Source organism: Podarcis pityusensis, assembly GCF_964106645.2.
Source record: "Podarcis pityusensis genome assembly, chromosome: 4".
NCBI classification, from domain to species: domain Eukaryota; kingdom Metazoa; phylum Chordata; class Lepidosauria; order Squamata; family Lacertidae; genus Podarcis; species Podarcis pityusensis.
Genome location: NC_138027.1, coordinates 5683840 through 5705975, shown reverse-complemented (window position 1 = coordinate 5705975; position 22136 = coordinate 5683840). Strand labels below are relative to the sequence as shown.

Sequence of the window (22136 nt, the reverse complement as noted above, 5' to 3'; positions counted from 1 at the left end):
GGCTGGTTGAACTTGTGCAAGTCAAATTATCCAAGCAAGGCAAAGAGCTTAAAAGGTCACAGAATCACAAAGTTGGACGGGATCATCCGAGATTCATCTAGTTCTACCCCCTGCAATGCAGGAATATTCAGCTGTCCCATACGGGGATCAAACCTGCAACCTTGGTATTATCAGTACCAAGCTCAAACCAACTGAGCTATCCGTTTGGGGTTACCCGGTGCTTAAAAAGCTTTGAAGGTCTCTGCTTTGCTTGCATGATGCGACTTGCATGATTTGACTTGTGCAATTTCAACCAGCCTGTCTTCAATGCGCGAGACCCACTCGGTGCGCATCGAAGGCCACTGTCCCCTAGGAAATTTCTTTCCTGTCCTGGCACTGCTCACAGCTGCAACCTGGCCCCACTTAGCCATCCTAGAGGGAAGCGTGACCGCTTGACTATAAAAACAACCTCAAAGTAAAAACAATAAAGTTATCAATAAGAAAAACGAACAGCGAGATAATGCAAAACTTTCAAAACTGAAAATAACTATCGGCTAAAAAAATTAAAGCACACATTGATTTTCTAAACATCCAGGTAGATCTGTCTAAACAAAAATGTTATTAGTGGGCACTGTAATAAGTACAGCGAAGACGCCTGCCTGACATCAAGAGGCAGGGAGTTCCACAGCCACATGGCGGAACGGGTGTTTTGCAGCGCCTGTATCAGTGCCCGTTCCGCTGGTTGAAGTGGTTGAGTCGCCACATGCGGCGGGAGGTGATCTCATAGGTAACCTGGTCCCAAAGTGTTAAGGCAGCGGCTCCCCGTCTGTGGAATGCTCTCCCCAGGGAAGTTCGCCTGGTGCCTTCATTATACACCTTCAGGCGCCAGGCAAAAATGTTCCTTTTTAACCAGGCCTTTGGTTGATCTTATTGACATCCTATGCCCTGTTAAAATGTGGTAGGTGTTTTTGGTGGGGGGCTATTGGGTTGTTCTTTTTATTTTTACTATGTATTTTGTGGTTTTAGATCTTGATTTTATTCTGTGAACCGCCCTGAGACCCCCAGGCGCTGTGGTCTAAACCACTGAGCCTCTTGGGCTTGCTGATCAGGTTGGGCGGTTCAAATCCCCGCTATGGGGTGAGCTCCCGTTGCTCTGTCCCAGCCCCTGCCAACTTAGCAGTTCGAAAGCACACCAGCACAAGTAGATAAAGAGATACCGCTGCGGCAGGAAGGTAAATGGTGTTTCTGTGTGCTCTAGTTTCCATCACAGTGTTCCGTAGCACCAGAAGCGGTTTAGTCCTGCTGGCCACATGACCCGGAAAGCTGTCTGTGGACAAACGCCGGCTCCCTCGTCCTGAAAGCAAGATGAGCTCCACAACCCCATAGTTGCCTTTGACTGGACTTAACCATCCAGGGGTCCTTTACCTTTTTTTTTTGCCTAGAATTTGTGGACATTTGTGATATAGGGCGGTATATATAATAATAATAATACTACTACTACTACTACTACTAATAATAATAATGGTAAAGGGATCCCTGACCATTAGGTCCAGTCGTGGACGACTCTGGGGTTGCAGCGCTCATCTTGCTTTACTGGCCGAAGGAGCCGGTGTACAGCTTCCGGGTCATGTGGCCAGCATGACTAAGCTGCTTCTGGCAAAGCAGAGCAGCGCATGGAAACGCCGTTTACCTTCCCGCCGGAGTGGTACCTATTTATCTACTTGCACTTTTGATGTTCTTTCGAACTGCTAGGTTGGCAGGAGCAGGAACCGAGCAACGGGAGCTCACCCCATCGCGGGGATTCGAACTGCCGACCGTCTGATTGGCAAGTCCTAGGCTCTGTGGTTTAACCCACAGCGCCACCCACGTCCCTAATAATGTAGCATCCTCTTAATATGGTCCAAGGAGTGGGTGTGATATGTCATCATGGTGCCTCTCTGTTTTCCTTCCTTGTGCCTCCAGCTCACCTGTGAACGCTGTGGCCTGGAGCCCCTCTGGAGCCTACATTGGGAGTGTGGACCGAGGCAGGAAGGTGGTCCTCTGGAGCTGAGCTCTCGCCCTGTGGCCACATAGAGATGAGAACAATTTCAGGCTCCTGTCTTCCTCTGAGCCTACCTGTGTCTGTTGCTGCTGGTCTCTGGGCTCAAGAGAATGTCCAGGGACGTCACAAGTCTGTGGGCTCGCTCCCCATGTTCAAGTAAGCACAGACATCTGTCTCCAAGCAGCCAGAACAGGAAAGGAAAGGGTTGGCCGGGCATACAACGCCTTTAGGTCCGAGAGAAGAGGCCTCGGCCATCATGGAGGGTCTGCAAAAGGCAAGGCACTTCCCAGCTTTTGCCTGCAGACTTTTGGTAGCTGAGACGGCTTTGCAAGAGAAGTGGACAAATTTGAGAGCAATCGGTGGAACCTAATCATTGCTGGAAATAATAGCTATACAGTGGTACCTTGGTTCTCAAACTTAATCCGTTCCAGAGGTCTGTTCCAAAACCAAAGCATTCCAAAACCAAGGCGTTCCAAAACCAAGGTGCATTTTCCCATAGAAAGTAATGCAAAATGGATTAATCTGTTCCAGACTTCTAAAAACAACCCCTAAAACAGCAATTTAAAGTGGATTTTACTGTCTAGAGACCACTGATCCATAAAATGAAAGCAATAAACAATGTACTGCAGTCACACAATCAATCAATCAATCAATCAATCAATCAGTAGCTGAACTGGGTTCCACACAGTCACAGAAACAAAACAAAAAAGCTGTAAAAACAAGAACACAAAATAAATACCAAAAACAGACAGACCTCAGCGTAACACTCAAAACAGAAGTGTGGCACTCAAATCGGAAGTGTAACACAAAAAATGGAGCATGTTCGGCTCCTGAAAAATGTTCACAAACCGGAACACTTACTTCCGGGTTTGTAGTGTTTGGGTTCCAAGTTGTTTGAGTTCCAAGGTGTTTGAGAACCAAGGTACCACTGTACTTCAAAGTTTACTGCAAGCTGCCAGGAGAATTTTGTTGCCGGGCAGGAAATAAATATGGTTAGCAATAAAACAAGCAAACGAGCATCCTTCTCCAGAGGCAGTGTACCTCTGAATTGTAGGTGCTGAGGACAAGGAAGTGAAGAAGGTAACCAGCCTCCTGCTTTGCATCCGAACAGCCACTTTTGGAAACAGGATACAGTTCAAGATCGGAGGCAGCAAGCCAAAAGCAGGTGTAAGCGTCTGAGAATAGCCACACGTGCCTTGTGAGTCTTCCTTTGCACTATAGTTCCAGCAAGTCAGATGCAGAGGTTGGGCTCGATGACCTTTAGTGGTCCCTTCCTACCCTGCAATTCTGTGATTAAGCAGCCCTTTCCCCCCTTGTGTGCCTGGTGGCAGCTGGAATGGCGTGCCAGGTGAACCCAGGTCCAATCCCCTGAAGCAGTTCTGATGTCCAGCTTCCCAGCTGGCTAAGAACCATTGATTCACTTCTCGGGCCACCTGGGCCAATCCCAGGCTCCGATGCTTGGGGAAAACACTCCTTGAAGAAACCGATGCCTTTGGAACTCCCTGCCACAAGACGGGGAGAGAAGCCTGTGAGAGTCGGAGAGCAATCGGATGGCTTTTATATTGGATGATGGGAGATGGAGCGACAGATGATGGAGCACTTTGTCCTTAGGGAAGGTAACTGCAGACAAAGAGAGTACTGTAACAGTCTACACATTTTTCCAAATTTTGAAATGCAGTTTTCATTTTTTTTAAAAAATGAATAAAAATGTATATGGGATGCTTTTTTTAGGAGGGGTGCTGAGAAAGCATGTAGCTCTTTGTGTGTGTGTGTAAAATCCACAGGAAATGGGACAGAAAAAAGACTGAGCACATGCAGAATTGACATGGAACAGAACTAGGCTGGTCAGCAGAGCTGCAACTAGAAGCTGGTAGAAGGTCCTGGCATCTCTGTTCAAAGCGCATGGCGTCTCTGCTGCCTCCATCAAGAAGGGCAGTCTTGGCTTGATTCTCTCCATGAGAGACCACAAGATCCTAGACCTGTGTCTACGCAGAACACGTGCTTTGAGTGCAGAAGGCCCCATGTCAAGTCCCGTCGTCTCTAAACAAAAAATGGATCTTGGGCAGTAGGGAAGGAAAGAGTGCTTGCCCAAGGCTTTGGGGCTGCTGCCAGCCAGAGTGTGCAAGGTTGGGTTAGATGGGAAAAGCCTCTGAGTCAGGCGTCCAAACACTGCATTTCCTGCTAGCTTGAACCGGTCAATTCCGGTTTTCTCCCCGTTTCTCATTTTTCCATAGTTCACATTTCTGGATCAGTTTGCAATTAAAAAAAAGAATAACCCAAACGTGTGTTTTTTCTCTTAATATTCAGGTTTCTGTATGCAGTTTTGCCTAATGAACATATTTTTTTGCAAACAAAGGCAATACATCATGCAGCTGGAATGTAGCCGCCTGTGCAAAGACAAGGAGTCCGATCCCTTGCTCCACCCTCTTTTAGCTCTGGCCCCGCCCACCTCTGGCCCCCACAAGGCCGCCCATTAAGGAATGCGGCCCTTGGGGGGATGAAAACACTCCCCCACCCCCTGATACATTACTAAACAGTAATCATATTACCTGCCCCAAACCAGCAGCTTCCGGGTGGGTTTAGAATTCCGAATGTGTAATTCCAATATTTGCATCTGCTTTGCATGCAGGCGGTTTTGGGTTCAAATCCTGCATCTCCAAGAAGGGCTGGGAGAACCAGTCAGTGCAGGCATTGCTGAGTTGAATGGGCCAATGATCTCATACCGCAGTTTCCTATTCATTTTATTTAATCGAGTTTATATACTGCTTAATCATCAAAACTGGCAGCTTAAAAAATAAAATACATGTCAACATTCCATGCCTGGGTAAGGTAGTCTGAACAGAAAATATTTTTAGCAGGTGCCAAAAACAATACGGTGAAGGGACCTGCCTTAATATCAATGGGCAGGGAGTTTCCAGAGCGGAGGAAAGGCCGCATTCTTTGTTCCCACCCTGCATATTCACAAGCACATGCACACTCTCTAACCCCCACGACATGTTATTTGCAGCTGGGCTCACTGGCTTGAGTTATGCACTTTGGGGTGGTCCTTTGCGCTTGTGAATGGGCTGGCGTCTGGCCTGCCCTGTGTTCGTTCAGGGTCTTCCATCACATCCTCATCGCTTGGTTTCAGTGAAAGCGCAAAAACAAGAAAGCTTTATTGACAGAATGAGAGTGCTTCTCACAGACTCCACTGGGGAAGTTCCTGCCCAGGTGTCTGGATTTCAGACAATATCAGAAGGGCAGCAGCAGGCACCTCAAATCCTGAGGCATGAACAGGCAGATGCCAACCATTAGTGGCCGAGTCTCTTCCTCTCAGGTTCGTGGGTTCAAGCCCCACCGTGGACGAAAGATCCCTGCATTGCAGACAGTTGGAATTAGATGACCCTCAGGGAGGATTGCCACCTGTTCTTTATAATACAGGATTGTCCCATATTTCAAATGTAAAATGCTATGTCCTGTATTGATAGAGTTTTCTCCTTTATTTCAGGTCCCCTCTCTCCCCCAAGTCAGGGGTCCTCTCCAAATGCATGTGTTTGAGAGGGTGTGTGAAAGGCCATGTATTTAAACTCTGGGTTCCCAAGCACAGACAGATTCACACATTCCTGTGTGTGTGCTGGCATGTGTGTGACAAATTCCAGAGGGTCAGGCTGCAATAGACTGTAATGGATTGCTTTGAAGTCACTTCAGCACCAAAGGGGGAAAATATCGCCCCCCCAACTGCCCCTCCCAGTCCTTTACATTGGTACCTCGTGTTACATACGCTTCAGGTTACATACGCTTCAGGTTACAGACTCCGCTAACTCAGAAATAGTGCTTCAGGTTAAGAACTTTGCTTCAGGATGAGAACAGAAATCGTGCTCCGACGGCACGGCGGCAGCAGGAGGCCCCATGAGCTAAAGTGGTACTTCAGGTTAAGAACAGTTTCAGGTTAAGAACAGACCTCCGGAACGAATTAAGTACTTAACCCGAGGTACCACTGTATTTTGCCAGGACCGAGTTAGCAACCCTCCTCTCGGGTCCCTCCCAGCTCTACAATCCTACGCATCTCCCCACCCGCCCCATCTCCCTTCCTCAACAGCGAAAATCCTAGCAGCCTGCCAGCCTCGCTCCACGCGCCCTGACCCCGCGCGCGCTCCTTTCCGCGCCGGGACATCGTGCGAACGCGTCCCGAAGGCGCGCCGCGTGTCGAGATCAGGCGGGCAGGGCGGGGACGAGCCATCCTTGGGATTGGGTGTTTTTTTTTTGTTTGCCGACTCGGCGGTCTGCCGCTCGTGACGCGCGCACGGAGGAGGGGAATCCGGGGCGCGCGCCTGGGCTGCTGCTTGGCTGCGCCGCCTCCTCCTCCTGCTGCTGCTGCTCGCGAGCGGCCGGTCCCTACGCGGCGGCGGCGGCGCTCCAATCCCGGCCCGGAAGCAGGCGGCGGCGGCGGCGCGGGGGAGGCATGTCAGGGCGTCTCTAAGCGGGCAGCTCCCTCTCCGCCCCCGCGCGGACTCCTGCTGCGAGGCGGGCGCCGCTTCCTCTCCTCTGGCTCGCTCGCTCCGTCGCTGCGCTGCGCTCTGGCTGCAGCTGGTGGCTCCCGACGCGCAGCATCCGCCGCCGCCGGGCGGAGCTCCGTCCCTGCCCTGCCCGGGCTGCGCAGGCCGGGAGAAGCCGAGCCCCGCCGCCCGCCGCCGGACGACCAAGGAGCGCGCCCCCGTCCCTCGCTTTCTCCGCGCCCGGCAGCAGAGCCGCCAGCCGAGGCCATGGGCGACAAAGGCACCCGGTGAGTGCGCCGCGCTCCGCGGAGAGGGAGGTTGGCTGGCTGGGGGTCTTTCCTGGGTGGGGGCTTCACAGGGCCGCGCCTGGAGGGAGATGCGGGTCCGGAGCGGGACTGCGGAGCAGCCGCGCTTGGGACGCGCGTCGGGCGCGTTCTGACGAGCGTTAGCGCCCCGGTATGGGCGACGTGGACCCAGCAGCAGCAAGCCGCGGTGTCTTCCCACCCGGAGGCGCCTGCACGACGGGTCCGGTCACGTTGATGCAGTGTGTGCGGCACGTGTTTGGCTGCGGTGGCATTTGATACACGCGCGCAAAACGTAACGTGTGAAGAGGTGGCGCGGGTGGCGCCTGTTTGAAAAGCGGGCGGGGGGCGTTGGGGGACAGCTCGGTATTGGTGTAAAAGGGTACCTGGAAGTTAGGAACATCTCTGCAGCTGCATTCCAAAGTAAATCGCGCTGGTTTTGGTGTAGGTTGTTCCTGAGTGAGTGTGTATCTAGTTTGCAGCCTCGCATGAGTAGCACCAAAGAGGTGGGAGATTCCTGCTTTCATGCAGATTTAAATAACAACACCACTAATTCTCGGGAGAGCCAGAAAAGAAGGTCAGACCAGGCTGGTATTCGGAACATAGGAAGTAGCTGCCTTCTGTTGAGTCAGATCCCTGGCTTAGTATTGCCAGCACTGACTGGCAACAATGGCGCCCCTGAGCATCCTCAGCCCTACCTAGAGATCAAACCTGCCCCCTTTGGCTTGCAAGGCAGATGCTCTACGGTTGAGCTGTGGCTTGTCTGCCATAAGGTCAGGAGTCTGTGGCGGGATCAATGCTGCTCATGTGTTTTCCACAGCAGCCACACAACATCATTGGCACAGATATGCCAGCCTTTGTTCCTTCAACCAGGATTCAGATTTTCTGTTGTTATTTAGTCATTTAGTCGTGTCCGCCTCTTCGTGACCCCATGGACCAGAGCACGCCAGGCACTCTTGTCTTCCACTGCCTCCCGCAGTTTGGTCAAACACATGCTGGTAGCTTCAAGAACACTGTCCCACCATCTCGTCCTCTGTCGTCCCCTTCTCCTTGTGCCCTCCATCATTCCCAACATCAGGGCCTTTTCCAGGGAGTCTTCTCTTCTCATGAGGTGGCCAAAGTCTTGGAGCCTCAGCTTCAGGATCTGTCCTTCCAGTGAGCACTCAGGGCTGATTTCCTTCAGAATGGATCGGTTTGATCTTCTTGCAGTCCATGGGACTCTCAAGAGTCTTCTCCAGATTTTCTGTAGAAAAGCTAATAATTTTTAAAAAATTAATAAAAATTGCGCACGACCTGCCAGTGATATTAAGGTCTCGCCCAGAAGCCTTCCATGTCTTGTTGGCTGCCAGTTAGTTCCCAGCAAGGGGCAAAATGACGTTGTAACTAATTGGGGCTGCATTGGCTCAACAGGCTCAGGCAGGTTGAAGGCTGATGGCTTTTATATCCCTCTGAATCATTTACGTTTTTATTTTTGCGGACCTTGGCCATGATAGTAAAACAGAACCTCCATGTTCAGGGGTAGTATACCGCTGGGAGTTGGGGGCAAGGGAGGTTAAGGGAAGTAGTAGTTCTACTCTATTCTGCCTTGGTCAGACCCCACCTGGAGTCCCGTGACCAGTTCTGGGGACCTCAGTTTAGGAAGGTAGGTGGGCAGAGGAGGACCACCAAGATGACCAAGGGTCTGGAAACCAAGCCTGATGAGGAATGGTTGAAGAAGGCGAGAGGAGATAGGAGATAGGAGAGCCACCTTCAGATATCTCACGGGCCGTCCCATGAAAGAGGGAACAAGCTTGTTTTTCTGCTGCTCCGGAGGGTAGGACTCGAACCCGTAACTAAGTTACAAGAAAGGAGATTGCGACTAAACATCAGGAAGAACTTTCTGATGCGAAGAGCTGTTTGACAGTGGAACGGTCTCCCTCGGGAGGCGGTGGAGGTTTTTAAGCCGAGGTTGGATATGCATCTCCCAGGGATTCTTCAGCTGCATTGCAGGGGGTTGGACTAGATGGCCTTTGGGGATCCCATCCAATTCTATGAGATGCAATGTAGAGTGTGGGGTTGCCGCTTGTCAGCTTATCAGACGCACGCTGGCTGCCTGCCTGCGTTTGGGGCCCGAGTGCTGGACCAGGCGGAGGTTTTTGCGTTTAGCAAGGCTCTTTCTGGCGTGTGTGTGTGTGTGTGTGTACAAATGCAGCCATTCTCAAGTGCCTCTGGTGTGCTGCGCCTCTTCCTTGCGTAATGCCTGAGCTGGTGACAGATTGTGCGTTGTTCGGCACCGGGGCTGTGGCAGGGAGGAGAGCCGCTTAAAATTATTGTTGCCTTTGCTGACAGGTTCAGTGTGGGCCGCCTTTTCCCAAACCCTAGTAAATAAAACGGTGGCCAAGTTCATGGCGTATTTGGGATTTGTAAAGAAAAATGGATTTGTGTATGGATTTACAGTGCAGTGATCACCATGTCTGCTCAGAAGTAATTCCTGCCTAGTTCACAACAAGTAGAGAAGGACATGAGCTGAATGACTTTCCCTTTTTTTCTTTCAAACACTCTCTCTGAAACCCTGGAGAGACAGTGTTGCTGGTCAGTGTAGACAATAATGGACTAGGCAGACCAGTCTGACTTGGCTGTTTCCTAGCCTGATGCATGCGACTGCATCCTCAATTTCCAGGCACAGCTCATCTATCTCCTTATTGCAGGCACCCCCAAACTCAGCCCTCCAGATATTTTAGGACTACAACTCCCATCATCCCTAGCTAACAGGACCAGTGGTCAGGGATGATGGGAACTGTAGTCCCAGAACAGCTGGAGGGCCAGGTTTTGGGGTCCCTGCCTTATTGGTTCCAGTTTTTCTTCTTTGGAAGAGGAGAAATGGATAATTAGTGTATTGGCCTGAATATATGCCTCACTCCCCCGCCCCTCAAATTCTGACCGTGAAAAGTTAAAGTGTGGCTTAACTTACAAAAATTGGCTCTTTTACGATATTGCTGCTGAAACAGACATACGGTAAAACGGAACGGGTGTGAGTGCCTGCGGAGTGGCTTATATTCGGGTATTGTCTTTCTCCCCCCCCCCCCGAATTTTAAAGGTGCAACTTATATTCGGGTACAGCTTATATTTGGGCCAATACGGTATTGTTTTTAATCTTCGTGGCACTTGGTCGATGGTTGACCAGATTCTCTGGACGCCTTCACGTAAACATTGAAATACCAAACCCAATTCAAAATATAAACACTAAAACCAAGATGACGCCCCAGCCGCTCCCCTTTCTCTCCCCCCACCCCACCTTGGATATATGAGAGGCAGTGTGGCGTAGTGGTTAGAGCAGTGTTCCTCTAAGGGTGTGGCAGGGGAGGATGGCAAGTGTAGCGGGAAGGTTCAAGGACAATCAAAGAACCATTTAAACATTTCAGTGCAGTAGTATAGTATAGTTAGTATCAAAATTAATTGTTTTGGATATACAGCCAGAAACATTTTCCACGCCTCTCTTCCAGAGTTAACACTAAAAACTTTACTTCTGGTCAGTGGGCCACCATATCTGCTAGAGGGCCATGAACATTTGTGTCTGGGGCTGTTAAGAGTCACCTACTCAGCTACTATCTGAAACCAAACCATTATTTTCAGCTCTCCTACCCCACTGGAATAAACGAGGGCGTTTTCAATTTTCAAAGAGGAGGATGTCGATGTTTGCGAGAGGCAAAGCGTCTCTGGGAGGAAGTTCTGCCCTGGGCTGCTGGGAAAACAGGATGCTGGACTTGATGGGCCTGATCCGGCTGGCTCTTCGGATGCTCTTAACCAGGGGTCAGCAAACTTACCGTGCCTAGGCCGGTGTCTCCAGCGCCAATTGCGTGGTGAGCCAGAGGGCGGGGGAGCGCGTGCCCATACACGTGCACACACGCTATTTCCGGCGCACTTCTGGGTCGGAGGAGCACTGGAAATAGCTTGTGCACATGTTCACGGGCCTCCTCCGACCCAGATGTGCACTGGAAATAACGCTTTGCGCATGCGCAAATAACGCTTGCGCACGCGCACAAGCTATTTCTGGTGCTCCTCCGACCCAGCCGTGGGCAGCCGTGCAGCGCAGCGCTGGTAAGAGCGGGCAGTTGTGGAGGGTGGCAGGGGTCACTGCGGGCTGGATAAACGAGTCCCTTGGGCCTTATCGGCCCACAGGCCTTAGTTTGGGGACCCCTGCTCTTAACTGATGGTAACAAATTCCATTGCGCTTTCCCTTTCGCCTGGTCCTGTGTCTTCCATTATCAGGGTCCTTGGCTGGAGCCTGTCATGCCGGTGTTGCTACCCAGGATTGATTCTGGGGTACACAAACCGTTTGGCTGGCACCCTAACACCATAAGAAAAGCTTTGCTGGATCAGACCAAAAGCCCGTCTAGTCCAGATATTGATTGATTGGGGGTTGCTTTTGCAGTTGGACCAGATTGTGCTGAATTGCATTGTGTGTGTGTGTGTGTGTGTGTGTGAGAGAGAGAGAGAGAGAGAGTGAGAGAGAGATGTCCATATTAGTTGTGTGATTCACCTGCCAGAATTCATAGACAGAGGAAGGTTCCATCAACACACAATGTCGTCTCCAGCGATCTTCCTCCTGTCTAGCTCCTCCTGCTTCTAAAACCTTCAGCAGATCAGAGGCTTTTACATTTGCCTCTTGTAGTGTCTGAGCTTATTATCACAAATCCTAAACCTGCTTCAAGCCAGGAGCCTGGGATTTGTGATGAACTGGTGAATCTGAAACAAGTCCTTGTGAAAACCAGTTCAGGGAACTTCCACTTTCATTGCCATCGTTATTTATTTGTATGCTGCCTTTCCATAGTTAAACGAGGCTCAAGGCTACTCACAATGGAAAAAAGATTTACATAATTGCAAAAATATAACAAAAGTAGTCATCGGTAAGGCTGGGCGATATGTCATGCAAAACAGGTTTAAAGTCCATATTGCGATGCTGGGTTTCATAATTTTGTCCTGGCGACATATCATGAATCATGGTGTGTGTGTGTGTGTACGTATTCTGTGCAAAAATCATAATATGGGGAAAACTGTGCAGCCAGGCCTCTGCGTAGCTCCATCTTTACACTGATACATCATGATGTCTGAAATACCGCGACTTTTAGCTGGTGCTATATCGCAATGTTGAAAACCAGATATTGCTCAGCCCTAGTCATCAACAATAAATAAAAATACCTCAGTAAGCGTACAGTAAAACTGAACCACCTCCACCTAACTCGTAATCAGGCTTGGCAATAACAATTCAAAAACAGAATACCATCAACAGCAAAAATTAAGCACCTCCAAAATTAAACCCACCGAGTGTTGGCTGTGCAACTGGAACGCCTGAGAGCCTCTCCTAGGCATTGCCATCATCCCTTTGCAGCGCAGCGGTCAAGACGCATGGTGCTCTGCTGTGGCCGCCCAGTTCTCTTTCTCATTACTTACGGCCTTTGTAAACACTCCCGCCTTGATCTCTCCGCCACTGAGTCCTGTTTGTTTTCCAGCTCCCTAGCAGCATTTCCCAAACATGAGGGGGGACGAGGGAGGTCGCGCCGCCTGTGCATTCTGCTGCCACGCAGGCTGTGTGTTCACTACGTTTACCGGCAGAGCAGAGCAGCATGGCGAACCCTGAGAACCAGAAGACGTTCAGGAGAGCCTGGCTGCTGGATCGAGCCCACCTAGTCCAGGATCTTGTTCTCACAGTGGCGACCCACGTCGGGGAGATGGCAGGCAGGATCCGAGCTCAGCGGCAGTGCTCTGAAGACAATCCTTTTTTGCGCAGCGCACAGTTAAACAGTGGAACTCGCTTCTGTAGGAAGCTGCCATGGCCAACAACTTGGATGACTTTAAAAGAGGAAAAGAGGGCTATCAGTTGTTACTAGCCAGAATGGCTATGGTCTGCCTCCATGGAAAGAGGCAGCGTTGCTTCCCAATACCAGTTTCTGGAAACCACAGAAGGGGAGAGTCGCTCTCGTGTTTGGATCCTGCTTGCTGGTTTCCAACAACAACAACAACAACAATTTTATTATTTATACCCCACCCATCTGGCCGGGTTTCCCCAGCCACTCTGGGCAGCTCCCAACAGAACACTAAAAACACAATAAAACATCAAACATTAAAAACTTCCCTAAACAGGGCTGCCTTCAGATGTCTTTTAAAAGTCAGATAGCTGTTTATTTCCTTGACATCTGATGGGGGGGCATTCCACAGGGTGGGCGCCACCACCGAGAAGGCCCTCTGCCTGGTTCCCTGTAACTTGGCTTCTCGCAGGGAGGGAACTGCCAGAAGGCCCTCGGAGCTGGACTTCAGTGTCCGGGTAGAACAATGGGGGTGGAGACGCTCCTTCAGGTATACCGGGCCGAGAGCCGCTTAGATACTGTAATGGGTATCTCATTGGCCACTGTGACAACAGGCTGCCGGACTAGGCCATTGGCTTGATCTAGCATTCCTTTTTTATTTCCAACACTATTCTGTTGTAAGCTCACACTTGTGGAAAAGCTCTCTCTCTCCTCCCCCAAAGGGGCCACCATGTTGAGTCTTTCTCAAGCTCTGCTGAGGCCGGGTTGCTGCAAGGAAAGGAGGGTCACCATGGCGGAGCTGGGCCTAAGAACAGAAGAAGAGGCTGCTGGGTCAGGATTTGAACCCAAGACCTCCTGCCCCTGAGCTACCGCCCTCGCATGCCCATTCCTCCTCCTTTTTACCCTTTGCACATCCAGCATTGCCGGCTGCTGCAACGTGCCCGAGCATTGCGCTAAAATATTGAGCGGGTTGGATTTCCTTCTCCATTCAGTGTGTTCAAAGGAAATCGATGAAATCTCTTTAATATTCTGCTCTTGCCACATGGAAAGAAATAAAAAACCCCATAAATCTTCAAAACGGAGATCAAACAAACACCACTCAATTATCGGCGACTAAATAGAGTGATCCTTAGCTATGGAGCATCCCAGACGCGTGCCTAATGAGCTCGTTAGTTCCTGAGCCTAACCAGAGCGGCTGGCAGTGGTGAACTACCATGGCGGGGCAGGTGAGGAAGAGAGCCATCGGTGGAGTAAGCTTTTGTGGCTCCGACTCTGGGGCCAGAAGGATGACACCTGTGGCTCAGGGTTAATTTGTGACCTCTCCCCCCAACACCAATAATCATCATCACCATCATAATTTTATTATTTATACTCTGCCCATGCCCCAGCCACTCTGGGCGGCTTCCAACACATATAAAAACATAATACAGCAGGCATAGGCAAACTCGGCCCTCCAGATGTTTTGGGACTACAACTCCCATCATCCCTGACCACTGGTCCTGTTGGCTAGGGATGATGGGAGTTGCAGTCCCAAAACATCTGGATGGCTGCGTTTGGGGATGCCTGTAATAGAACATTAAAAAGCTTCCCTATACAGGGCTGCCTTCAGATTTCTTCTAAAAGTCAGATTGTTTCTTTTGACATTGGGAGGGTGCCACCGCCGAGAAGGCCCTCTGTCTGCTTCCCTGTAACCCTTCCAGTGAGGGCACTCCCAGAAGGCACTCTGGGCAGCTCTCAACAGAATTAAAAGCACAATAAAACGTCACACATTAAAAGCTTCCCTAAACAGGGTTGCCTTCAAATGTCTTCTAAACGTCAGATAGTTGTTTATTTCTTTGACATCTGATGGGAGGGCGTTCCACAGGGTGGGCGCCACCACTGAGAAGGCCCTCTGCCTGGCTGTAACCTCACTTCTTGCAGTGAGGAAACCGCCAGAAGGCCCTCAGAGCTGGACCTCAGTGTCCCAGCTGAACTATGAGAGCCAATGAAGGTCTTTCAGGACCGTTGTTATGTGGTCTTGGTGGCCGCTCTCATTCACCAGTCTAGCTGCCACATTTTGGATTAATTGCAGTTTCCGGGTCACGTTCAAAGGTAGCCCCACGTAGAGCGCATTGCCGTAGTCCAAGCAGGTGATAACCAGAGCATGTCACTGCCTCTCAGCCTAACCTACCTTACAGGGCCATCATGGGAATTAAATGAGGAAGGGGAGAACCACTTGGTCTGCAAAGGTCTTTGGAAAGGTGGAATGTGGAGGCAAAAAATGAACCACACTATCTGGAGATTCAAGTGGTGCGGTCACTGGGTTGTACCACTTCACATTGAAAGAGGGGCCGGTGTGTTGGACGCTCCTGTTTGCCCAGGAAAAATCCTTCACATACCTTGTGAGTTCGTTGGTGGAGGGAATGGTTCTGATCTGCTTTCGTCTTGACACAATAGCTTCATATCTGCAGGGACTTAAAAGAATTATGCAAGGCCACTTTTAGCATGTAATGTTGCTGGCATGAATAGTGTTGCCTTTTCAGCTCTAAGAACGAGTGGTATGAAAGGATGGTCGAGAGGCGTGAATGCCTCACTTGCGTTGTCTTGAGTACACAACTTAGGGACCTCTCCCGATGCGTTAAGATGAGGTCACAAAATAAGGTGCAGCTGTTTTAGCGTACCTGAAGGTAATGGCTTGTGAAGATTGCATTTCAAACCATGGCTTTTAAAAAAATCACATCGTTCATATTTGTTGTTGCAGATTGAATGCCCTTTGGGGGAGGATTTCTCACACTTCCTACCCAAACAGTTTCATTGCGTGTATAGCATATCATGCAGGTTACATGCGACAACGGCTGGAAGCATCCGTTTCAGCTGTACGCATGGGAGAAACAGATAAAAAACCGGTTACTACAGTTGATACAGTGGTTATTATTGTTGTTTAGTTGTTTAGTCGTGTCTGCCTCTTCGTGACCCCTGGACCAGAGCACGCCAGGCACTCCTGTCTTCCACTGCCTCCCACAGTTTGGTCAAACTCATGCTGGTAGCTTCAAGAACACTGTCCAACCATCTCGTCCTCTGTCGTCCCCTTCTCCTTGTGCCCTCCATCTTTCCCAACATCAGGGTCTTTTCCAGGGAGTCTTCTCTTCTCATGAGGTGGCCAAAGTATTGGAGCCTCAGCTTCACGATCTGTCCTTCCCGTGAGCACTCAGGGCTGATTTCCTTCAGAATGGATAGGTTTGATCTTCTTGCTCTCAAGAGTCTCCTCCAGCACCATAATTCAAACGCATCAATGCTTTGACGATCAGCCTTCTCTATGGTCCAGCTCTCACTTCCATACATCACTACTGGGAAAATACAGTGGTACCTCGGGTTATGTACTTAATTTGTTCCGGAGGTCCGTTCTTAACCTGAAACTGTTCTTAACCTGAGATACCACTTAAGCTAATGGGGCCTCCTGCTGCCACCATGCCGCCGGAGCACGATTTTTGTTCTCATGCTGAAGCAAAGTTCTTAACTCGAGGTAATATTTCTGGTTTAGCGGAGTCTGTAACCTCAAGCGTCTGTAACCCGAGGTACCACTGTAACTAGCACAAGACATGAAGTGCTGAAACCAAATAATAATCCAGACCTATGGAAAGGCAGTGGCAGAATTTATTGCTTTAATTGTGCACGGAGCCCTGTGCCCTGATGGCGATATGTAGATAAATGTTAACAATAATAAAATAAAAACATGATTGTATGTGCCTGTTCCCTTTTTCTCCAAAATGGTTCCTTCTGCATTGCTTACTTCGTTAACTGTTCTTGTGACCACGACTGAACAGGGATTCATTTTTTTTCCTTTTTTTAGGCATAGCTATCTAGATTTCCTGCCCTGCAGTCTTCCCCAACCTGGTGCCCTCCTTCTGTCTTGAACCACAACTGCTGCTTAAAAATATATAAGAACAGAAGGAGCTGCTTTTTGCCAACTCCATTTTGTCTATTCTGACTGGCAGTGGTTCTCCAGGGTTACAGGCAAAAGCTTTCGCCAGCCCTACCTGGAGACACCGGGAATTGAACCCGGAACCTTCTGCATGCAAGGCAGGTGCTGAGCTGGACACTCCCTCCCTGGAGCTGCGCAATATATTTGCAGGCCGACTGTGCCATGTTCACTTCTAAGCTTCTCAGCATTTGCGTCAAAATTTGGATAGGTCTTCAGAGGTAAAGGTTCTGTTTCCGCACAGAGAGTGGGGGGAGAGATTGCTGCCTGCTTCCCATAATCCACTTGCATGCTGGGAACAAAACATGATGTTCAGCTTCGCTTGGAAAGTTCAGAAATGTCGAAAGCTCTCTTCTTCAGGGAGGAGAGAGGAGCGAATTGATTTCCCCCAATGCACTTCCTCAGTTAACTAACTCTGAGCTGCACACTACCTGTGTGTGTGTAGGAACATCTCATTGCTGATATGCAAAATTTTACACGTTCTTTCCCCCCCCCCTCCATATAGCAAGGCATTTTTTGTCTTGTTTTCAAAGCCTATGAGTAAGCCAGCTTGCCGCGAGGCAGGCTTGAGATGTGACATCTTTGTTACTTCAGGCAAGCAGTGTTAGAAACTCAGATATAGAAGCTAGGCGCCAAATAAACCAGGGCTACAGGCCTCCTTAAACCAGGGTTATAGTCCAACCTAAGCCAGGGTTACAGTGCCTAAACGACTAAATGACAAAAAAACAGGGTTACAGTCCTTAAACCGGAGTTGCAGTCCACCTCAAACCAGGGTTACAGTCCTCCTTAAACCAGGGTTACATTCGCCAAAACAGACAGCTCTAAAGTCTTATTTTTCAAAGGATTGACTGGCTGTGATTGATTCACAGTTGAACATCTGGCTAGTTCAGGTGACAACCTCGGTTAAGAACTTTGAGAACTTAAAGAAGAACAGTCCCCCGATCCAGGGGAAGTCCACACATCTAGTGGCTTATTCCGGGTGTGTGTTGTTGTTTTTTTAAAATGATGGCACGGACCATTCATAACGTAAATATCGAGGGCAGGGGGCTGGGAAACCCAAAGGCAAGCAAGCCATCGAGATACCTGACTGGCCACCTTAGGGCTTGATGGCCCCTGGCTCTTTTCCAGCGGGGCTCCTTGACAAGGCAGCCAGAATTTGTTGGGACGGTGAAGCCTAAGCAACTGCTTTGAGCCAAATGGTGGCTCTGCTCCTGTTATGTACTGAAGTTCTCACCCTGGGCCAGCAGGGGGATACTGTAGATAGTTCAGGTCCACATATTCAAATAAGGGATCGAAAGTAACGTTCAGTGATTGGATAGTTACAGAAAGTTGTTACAGTTACGTTGTACTGGAGCTCTATATAAGCAGGCTGGCTGAACCCCTCAGTTCAGTTCAGTTCTGTTCTGACCTGTGAATAAACAAGAGCTGTTTGGAGAATCACTGTGTCAACTGATATGTTCACCCGCAACAGGGGGATACTGTAGATAGTTCACTACATAACAGCTCCCCCTTAGCGTTTGATGTTTGTCCAGTGCAGGGGTTGGCAACCTAAGGCCCATGGGCCACAAGCGGCCCACAGGGTTTTTTTAACCAGCCCCTGAGCCGCCCCCGAACTGGACTAAACAACAACAACAATATGATTTATTTAAATTTCTAATTAAAAATATTTATTTATTTATTTTTAAAAAATCACGTCTGCGCAGACGCCAGAAATTATGGGTGTGCGTGCAATCCAGCCCACGGAGCGATCTCTGCTGGAGTGAACCGGCCCAGGCGAGGTCAACCTTGCTGACCCCTGGTCCAGTGCAGCCGTCCTGGCTGCCGTCCAGGGAATGTGAAGAGGAAGGCAGCTCGGAGCGTTGCAGAGATGACCCTGATGTTTGGGACCGGGGCGAACTTTTCAAAAGCTTCCCTTCGGCCGGATCCTTGCAAATTCAGAATGCCTGGGGGAATTGGCTTTGCTGGGAGTTTCGCTTGTTTCCGAGAAGGAAGCGGCAGCTTTCTGGGAAAAGCAATTTGCTCTTTGCTGCTTGTTTGGAAGACCGAACCAGAGGCTCCAAACATTTCTGCAGGGCCTTTTTGGCTCTCAGTGCCGGGCGAGAAATACGGGGCGAGGACAACAACACAGCGCTAACATTTAAAGAAAAGCCGAGCTCTGTGAGAGATCTGCTATCGTGTCACTAATATCCACTAACAATGGGCCGTCCGAATAGTTTCTGCTTTAAAATGTTGAGTGGGAAGTTCTTCCACGCGCTTAAAATAATGGGAAAAGGTGCAAGGACGTGCGGTCATTTTTGTTTAGACTTGGCTACTCAGATATCTGGAATGCTGATGCGTTTTTAGCTTATTGCTGCTTTTAAGTTTTTGAATTTTTAAATATTTTTTATTGAAAAGTAAGTATGAAATCGTAAGTGCACAAGGTAAAATAGGAAGTGGAAACAATAATTAAAAAATAAACACCCATGTAAACAAACAAACGGAAAACCTAAACTTTACATGATTGTTATTGTAGTTAACCTAAACTTGACCTAATACACTGTTTATAAAAATGAATTCCAATTTTAATGGCATTTGGAATTCACTTTTTGAATGTTTTGGTTGTTTTTACTAACAATTGCATTGTTTTACTCTTTTTGTAAACCTGAGAAATTAGGGTTGTAAACCGCTTTGAGGTTTGTTTGTTTTAACGATCAAGCTGTATATCAATTTTGTAAAGAAATCATGTTCTTGTGCGTCTCCCATTCATTTCTATGGAGGTTTTGCTGAAAAAGTTCCTGTTTCATTGGTTAAAAGGGTTTTTTTTAAAAAGAAAATTCAGTTTTAAAACTTCCCTAGCGAGACTATTTTTTAAAAAACACGATGACAATTTTTTGAGCATTTATCCTGATCTGTTTTCACCAAGCTTGAAGGAGCTCAGACGATGTCTGCTATTTACTGAGCGTTCATTCTTATATGTTTGCAGGGAGGTTACACCCTGTTGCACCAAACCATTGTTATTGCACACTTTAAAGTGCTGTTTCCCATCGCTTTACTTACTGCAAGGAATTCAAGCTTTCAGGGGAGCAGGTTTGCTATGCAAGAGTGCCAAATGGACTTCAATTAAAGTACAGTTGTACCTTGGTTCTCAGACGCCTTGGTTCTCAAACGGCGAAAATCCAGAAGTGTGTGTTCTGGTTTTTGAATGTTTTCCGGAAGCCGAATGTCAGATGTGGCTGTCGGCTATTGTTTCTGGGGCGCCTGCACCAATCAGAAGCTGTGCCTTGGTTTTCGGACATTTCGGAAGTCAAACGGACTTCTGGAACAGATTAAGTTTGGCACTTTTGTTTTTGCTATTTATTTTGTGCTTTTGTTTTTGTGGCTTTTTCGGTTAATTTGTTTTTGTGGCTGTGTGGAACCCAGTTCAGCTACTGATTGATTTCCTGATTGACTGAGGAAATGGATAAAAATCCCCCCCATCCAAACAATAACTGTCATTTAATTTTAATTTTTATCATCTACAATACTGTCTTATTTATTTTATAGTACAGTACATTGATTATTACTTTCATTTAATGGATCAGTGGTCTCATTAGATAGTAAAATCCATGTTAAATTGCTGTTTTAGGGGTTGCTTTTAAAAGTCAGGAACGGATTAATCTGTTTTGCATTACTTTCTATGGGAAAGCACGCCTTGGTTTTGGAACGCTTTGGTTTTGGAACGGACTTCCGGAACTGATTAAGTTTGAGAACCAAGGTACTATTGTATGTGATTGAATCAGACCTGAAAATAGCATCAGCCCCGCCTAATATTATTATTATTAATAATAATAATAAATGTTTTTGTCACTCTTTGTGCTGTGTCGTGAAGAGCTCAAAAGCTCCCAGCATTTTGGATGCTGCCTAATCCAAGAACTGGCAGCCATCACCCTGTTTTGCTGCTTCTCGTTTTCTCTGCGACACCATCTGCTTCTCCCCCCCCCAAAAAAAACCGAGTGAATCTGCTGAATATTTAGGTTTCCTGGCTGACATTGCCCTTGGCTCCCCCCTCCCCCATCCTTTCTTTCTTTCCAGCTCTTGGACCCTGGAGAAAAGGCACTTTGACATTAAAAATCTTCTTCTGAGCCTCGAGGGTTGCTATTTATCCGAGACGTTTCTGAGCAGAAAAACGTTCCGATCGGGATGTTGACAGCTCCTAGGAATTGCTAGGTTAGAGTGTCCTGCTCTTGGGCTCCATCAGCCTTTCTTCCTGGATTTATGCAGCCTGCGTTGTGTTTTCGGTGTCAGAAACTCCTTGCTTCCTTATCTGCCGAGATTCCTGGCGTTTCTCGTCGGTCAGATTGTGCAAAACTCGGGCCGCTTCATTCGTCTCCAAGGGAGTGTTGGCTGCTTTGCAGACCTGCCCCAGTGCACACAGCATAAATCAGGATGGGGCCTTTTGCTCCCGGGGTCTCATGTCCCCCTTTCCTTAGCACCCTCTGCTCATCACGTCCTGCCTTGCGTTGCCAGGACAGATCTAGAAATGCAAAAAACGTTATCTGCCCTGCCTGCCTGCCGAATTGTAAAGCTGAGGTTTTGCGCCAGGGGACCCAAATGCTGCGCCAAGCAAAGTGGTTCACTCACATATATTTTCCTAGCCTCTGCATAATTCATCCTGCATCTGTGTCACTCGTGCGGGGAGAGATTTGGTTTTGCAGGGCCTTGACGCCTCCCAGCCTTTTGCTTTATGTTCAGGCCTGGAGAACAAGCTGTGCGCTGTTTTAAACTGGCACCTTACAATTCCTTAGAATCTTAAGGGTTGGGAAGGGACCCCATCAGGTCATCTAGTCCAGCCCCGGCTGCCGTCTCAGGGAGCTCATGGCTCCAGCACGCTGGATCCGTCACCACCCAGCCTCTGCGTAAAACCCTCTAGCAAATGAAAGTCCACCATCTTCGAAGGCAGCAGCTCTTACTGTGGATTTTTTTAAAAAAAAATAAGTGTCCTGCTTTGATTCCCCTGCCCACATGTTTTACATCGTTCTTTTTGCACTCTAGAAATTCTAACTTAAATTTTTTTAAAGTGGGTATTTAGTTCCTATTTTTAAAAGACATCTGAAGGCAGCCCTGTTTAGGGAAGTTTTTAATATTTAATGCTGTATTGTTTTTAACTCTCGATTGGGAGCTGCCCAGAGTGGCTGGGGAAACTCCGCCAGATGGGCGGAGTATAAATAATAAATTATGATGATGATGATGATGATGATGATATATTCCAGGGGCTGGGAAGCTGGGGTCCAGGGCCCCAAATTTAGCCCTCCTTCCTGGACTCTCTATCAGGGCCTTGGAACCAGTGTTAAAAACTCAGGTGTTTAAGATAGGCTCCAAAACAGAATTCCGAGTTACCAGATGGTTCAAAAGTCTTACAGTGGTACCTCGGTTTAAGAACAGTCCTGTTTACGAACTGTTCGGTTTACGAACTCCGCAAAACCAGAAGTAGTGTCCCGGTTTGCGAACTTTACCTCGGTCTAAGAACGGAATCTGAACGGTGGAAGGGCATCAGCGGTGGGAAACCTCATTAGGAAAAGCGCACCTTGGTTTAAGAACAGTTTCGGTTTAAGAATGGACTTCTGGAACGGATTAATTTCG

At 48.6% G+C, this 22136-nt stretch overlaps 2 protein-coding genes and 1 long non-coding RNA gene across 3 annotated transcripts in view; 2 read left to right on the top strand and 1 right to left on the bottom strand.

Annotated features, from left to right (window-relative positions):
* The window catches only part of ATG16L2 (autophagy related 16 like 2), a 56698-nt gene extending 52397 nt beyond the window's left edge, over positions 1-4301 (top strand). Inside the window, exon 18 of the mRNA XM_081002137.1 lies at positions 1942-4301. Within this exon, the coding sequence (XP_080858263.1) occupies positions 1942-2029 (88 nt within the window). The 3' untranslated portion in view covers positions 2030-4301. The remainder of the gene's footprint in view (positions 1-1941) is intronic.
* Positions 4302-6389: 2088 nt separating this feature from the next.
* The window catches only part of ARRB1 (arrestin beta 1), a 118890-nt gene continuing 103143 nt past the window's right edge, over positions 6390-22136 (top strand). Inside the window, exon 1 of the mRNA XM_081002233.1 lies at positions 6390-6782. Coding sequence (XP_080858359.1) covers positions 6763-6782 — 20 coding nt within the window. The 5' untranslated portion in view covers positions 6390-6762. The remainder of the gene's footprint in view (positions 6783-22136) is intronic.
* LOC308474915 lies at positions 11565-13237 on the bottom strand. The gene is made up of 2 exons (XR_013985037.1): positions 12099-13237; positions 11565-11948 (listed from the first exon to the last, which is right to left on the bottom strand). It is a non-coding gene; the product is annotated as an uncharacterized lncRNA (long non-coding RNA).